Source organism: Austrofundulus limnaeus, unplaced genomic scaffold, assembly GCF_001266775.1.
Source record: "Austrofundulus limnaeus strain Quisiro unplaced genomic scaffold, Austrofundulus_limnaeus-1.0 Scaffold1820, whole genome shotgun sequence".
In the NCBI taxonomy this organism is placed as follows: domain Eukaryota; kingdom Metazoa; phylum Chordata; class Actinopteri; order Cyprinodontiformes; family Rivulidae; genus Austrofundulus; species Austrofundulus limnaeus.
Genome location: NW_013954222.1, coordinates 18,929 through 23,045, shown reverse-complemented (window position 1 = coordinate 23,045; position 4,117 = coordinate 18,929). Strand labels below are relative to the sequence as shown.

At 38.7% G+C, this 4,117-nt stretch overlaps 1 protein-coding gene across 1 annotated transcript in view; it reads left to right on the top strand.

Annotated features, from left to right (window-relative positions):
- LOC106536446 (uncharacterized) overlaps window positions 1-4,117 on the top strand; it is a 20,472-nt gene that overhangs the window by 7,999 nt on the left and 8,356 nt on the right. The window contains exons 4-6 of the mRNA XM_014033730.1: window positions 1,603-1,667; window positions 1,792-1,911; window positions 2,407-2,971. Of these exons, the coding sequence (XP_013889184.1) occupies window positions 1,603-1,667; window positions 1,792-1,911; window positions 2,407-2,971 (750 nt within the window). The remainder of the gene's footprint in view (window positions 1-1,602; window positions 1,668-1,791; window positions 1,912-2,406; window positions 2,972-4,117) is intronic.

Below are 4,117 nucleotides of genomic sequence, written 5' to 3'. Positions count from 1 at the left end.
TTTTTACAGTCTTTATTTTACAGTTAAAATATATGTTTATTAAATAAAGTCTAATGTTACAACTAATCGGGGATCCCTTTAAAGGAGTAGTTCAGACATTTTGAAGTGGGGATCTGTGAAAAGGTTCTGCTCAGGTAAAACTTTCTCTCGTTGTTAAAACAGTTTCACTTTAGAGAAGGTTGAGTTGGGCGGGTCTGGTGAGCTGACAGAGCAGAATCTAAACTAAAAGGACTGTGGTTTCTCTACAGTGTTTGTTAGTAAAGAGCAGTTTGAAGCTGAATATATTCAAATAAACAACCCAGTGTTTCAGAAGCTCTGTGTCGGAGCTTTGTTTGGTAAAAGTAACGTGACCAGTGATGGCTGAAGTTTCACAAGTGTTGGAGTCACGTCACTGCTTTGGTTTCTCGTTCAAATCTTTATGAGGACGTGAATCATCTGTCTGATTTTGTGTTTAGTTTAACAGTTTGCACTTTCACAGTCTTGGTCTTAAGACCACTTTTTGATGGTCTTGTCTCGGACATCGAGGACTGTGGATTTTATTTCATGACCAGTCAAGACCACAGCTGTCACTAAATAGCCAGATTATTGTCAAATTTATTTGTTTACATCTTTGCTTTCATTCGATGTAAAATGCACTGATTCATATCCGAACCTGACCAATTTAATATTTGTCTTTTTGTTAGCCATGTCACCCATTCCCACCTTCTCGCTCTTGGCTCTCCATGAAAGTGAGCAGTGGTTGTCTGGGAGCAGGAGAAGATGTCTGCAAAATCTTTAGTAATTCAGTTTGGCTACATAAACTGTAAGGACTGTATTTGTAACAACATCCAGAAAAAAGCRTACAACAAATTGTAAATTCTGATGTTTCAYTTTCAGAGGCGATGGGAACTACGTCAAACTTTTAYTGTCACTATTRTTAGCTAATGTTAGCCATCTGGCTCTTTCCTCTACCYTCACACAGAGGTTATGTCAGTATTAGCTCTACATATTAAGTTGGATGCATGTGTACAGAATACTCTATGTTTTAAGGAATTAGTTTTCATTTTATTTATTTATTTACTTCTCTGATTTTAGTCTTGACTTGGTCTTGGATTTACTACGACACTACCTGTCACACTATGATGTTTTCGACAACTAATAAAAATTTTGGAGACTTTTACGTTGAAAATTGAATTTAAAAAAATCAACTGTAAGCCTCTTTTAGGTATGTATATACTGCATTGTTAATAAATCAATCAAATACGTGACTTTTATTAGTAATTTAGTGGGGAAAAAAAAATCACAAGTTGTCATAAGTTGTCTGAAATGTTATAGTGTGACAGGGTCTTCAAAGTCTGTTTATCATTATTAACCATAAACAACCATATGTTTATCTTTTTTGCACACTTTTGTTGTTTCAAGCTGTACTTCATACATTTGACCACAAGGTGGCGGCAAAGAGGAACGAGTAATGAAGCCTTTTTAAACCAGCTTCTTTTTCCTGTTCTCAACTGGAGAGACTACAMATTCCTGCACAGCTGTGTTTTTATATATCTTAAATATGAATATTTCTTGTATTTAAACTGCCAGTAAAAAGTACTCGTGGTGTTTTTGTCATCTCAGGGTCGTGTGCAGAGTTCACCAGCCAATGACGAACCAAAACATTTCTGCAGAGATCCTCACCCCAGGTACTGCAAAGGTTTTATTTTAGCTCACATTAAAATAAAATACTCCTTTAAATGAACAGATGAAAGTTTGGGATGATAAATATTATGTGCTGATGTTTGAACACAGTGTTTCCTGTCGTTCCAGGTTCTGGGTCTGAGATGTGCTCCAGCTTGATCATTGTCGTCTGTGTTCTGGTGGCTGTTTGTGTGGTTGCAGTTGCAGCTGTAGTTGTTATATGGTTCAGAAAGAAATGTTTTAAATCAGGTGAGCCAGAATTCATATTTAAGCTAAAAAAGACTAAATGTTTAAAATCAGTGCATTTTTGWAGTGTAGTGATGAACGAGCGACACAAGATAGTAGAAAACAAATATGTAGGACAGAAAATAAACTGTTTAAATAATAATTATGATTTCTATTTCTTAATATTATAGCTGAAGATACTGTGTCTTATATTAAACATTTTAAAAGCTTATCTTTCTACAGTATAGTCCAACAGAAAACGATGGAGGCTTTCTTTTCGATTCTGTTCACCTGCTAGTTTAGACTCAGACCATACTTAATGCCTCAAATACCCAATCAGACTGAGTTTAGTCAACAGGAAGTGAGTAAATAAGGATTAACAAACATGGTGGTCAGTCAGGACACATCAGACTCTTTGGAAACTGAAGAACAAGTCATGAAGCTACACAAAAACTAATTAATGTTCCTCTAAACTTTTACAAGTTGTCAGTTTTCTAACACTTTCTCTTTGTTCACCAGGGAAGACGAAACCATCAAACCAATCTGGTGCCTCAGAAATCTCAGCCATGCTGCCGGTGCAGTCGCCTCAAACCACCGAGACTGAAAATAAACAAAATGACCTCATTCACAGTCTGCGTGAAGAGGTGGCTCTGCTCAGGTCACAGAATGATGCTAAAGACGAGATGACCATCCATCTGCTACAGAAACAAACCTCCTCTCTGCCGTGGGGTGTTATGTGCCGTCTCAACCAGCCAACAATACCCCCAAGTCCCTCCAAATCCTCACTGGAGTCCTCAGAAACCCCAAACCCAACACCAGACTTCAACTCTGACAGAAGAAAGCTTCTTCCAAAACCTGATAAACCTTCCAAAAAGATCGGTCCAAAAGACGACAAAGCAAAAAACAACCACCCAGCTCCCAGTCGCCCCCTACAGAAAAAACGTCGTAACAGCAGCCCAGCCCATTTCACTACAGCTCCTCCAGTGTTTAAATCTCCAGTCYACAACAAAAACAAAGATCCAGTGGTCCACATTCGTTCACAGAGTGATCCGGTGCACCAGTTTGACCCCAACCCYGCAAACTAGCGTATATGGTTCTCAGGACCTTCATCATTTTCCTCATATTATGACCCCTTCAGTCCTCTGGCAGMAGATTGACACGAGTGCAGATCCAGACCCTGGTCCTGGTTCAGTCCAGCTGCTGCCCCAAGTCTCTAAAGTCAAATTGATTTTATTAACTAAACACATTCAGCCCATCAGGACTGTGCTTCTGATTTTATGACATAATCAGGTCCAAAAGTTGAGAATAAACTCATCTTTTGAGATACCTTAAAAATTTAAAATAATTTTTACTCAATTACAAAAATTTAATTATTTATGTCAAACTAGTATGAAAAATCTGAAGACGGGAGATGAAYGGTGACATCTTTAAAGTTTAAGAACAGTCTTGAAACTGAATCTGAGGTGTCTGTTTGGCTTCAGGTTTGTTGTGAAAACAGATTTAGATTCTGGACGTGTTCTGTTAGTTCATCTGCGTGCTCTCGTTGGACACTCGTGCAGCTAAAGAAATAAAAACGATGACATCACACAGCTSTTCCTCCAACGGTACGTCCTCTACCAGAACCCTGGAGGCTCAAGGGTTCTGTACCAGACCCTCAGCCAGGTTCATGCTGTGAGGTTCCTGGACCCTCTGATGAGTGAGCTGGTTCCTGTTCGAGCCCCCCGGTCACGGCACCGAGCGCGAGGCCTGGACTCTACTGCTTCTTKATTTCCTGTCAGACTTTGTTTGATTTCTGCAGCTTCATGAAGCGGTTCTTCTTTTGTAAATGTTTTTGTTGGGAAATATTGAATAAGTTGTTGGGAGAGGCTATTCTTGTAAAAACTGTCAAACAAAACAAAAAAAAAGAAAAAAAAGCTATATTTTTGTCAAACGTGTTTTGGGTGGTAAAGTCTGATAAATTGTTTACTCTGTGACTTGTATTGTTAAAAAAATGTGTAGATGTTTTGGATTTTGTGGCTCCAGTGGTGGATTTAGGTCAGGAGGTTAAATAAGTTCAGTTCATGTAAAACTTTTAAAAATAATTAAAGATTCAGTTCCAGAGAGACACGAACACATCAGCATTAAATTTTCAGCCAGTTTGAAACATCCAATCAGACCCCACCACCTCCACCACCTCCACCCTGGAACCATCAACTGGATCCACAGTTTAACTCCACCTCCTCTGTAGATA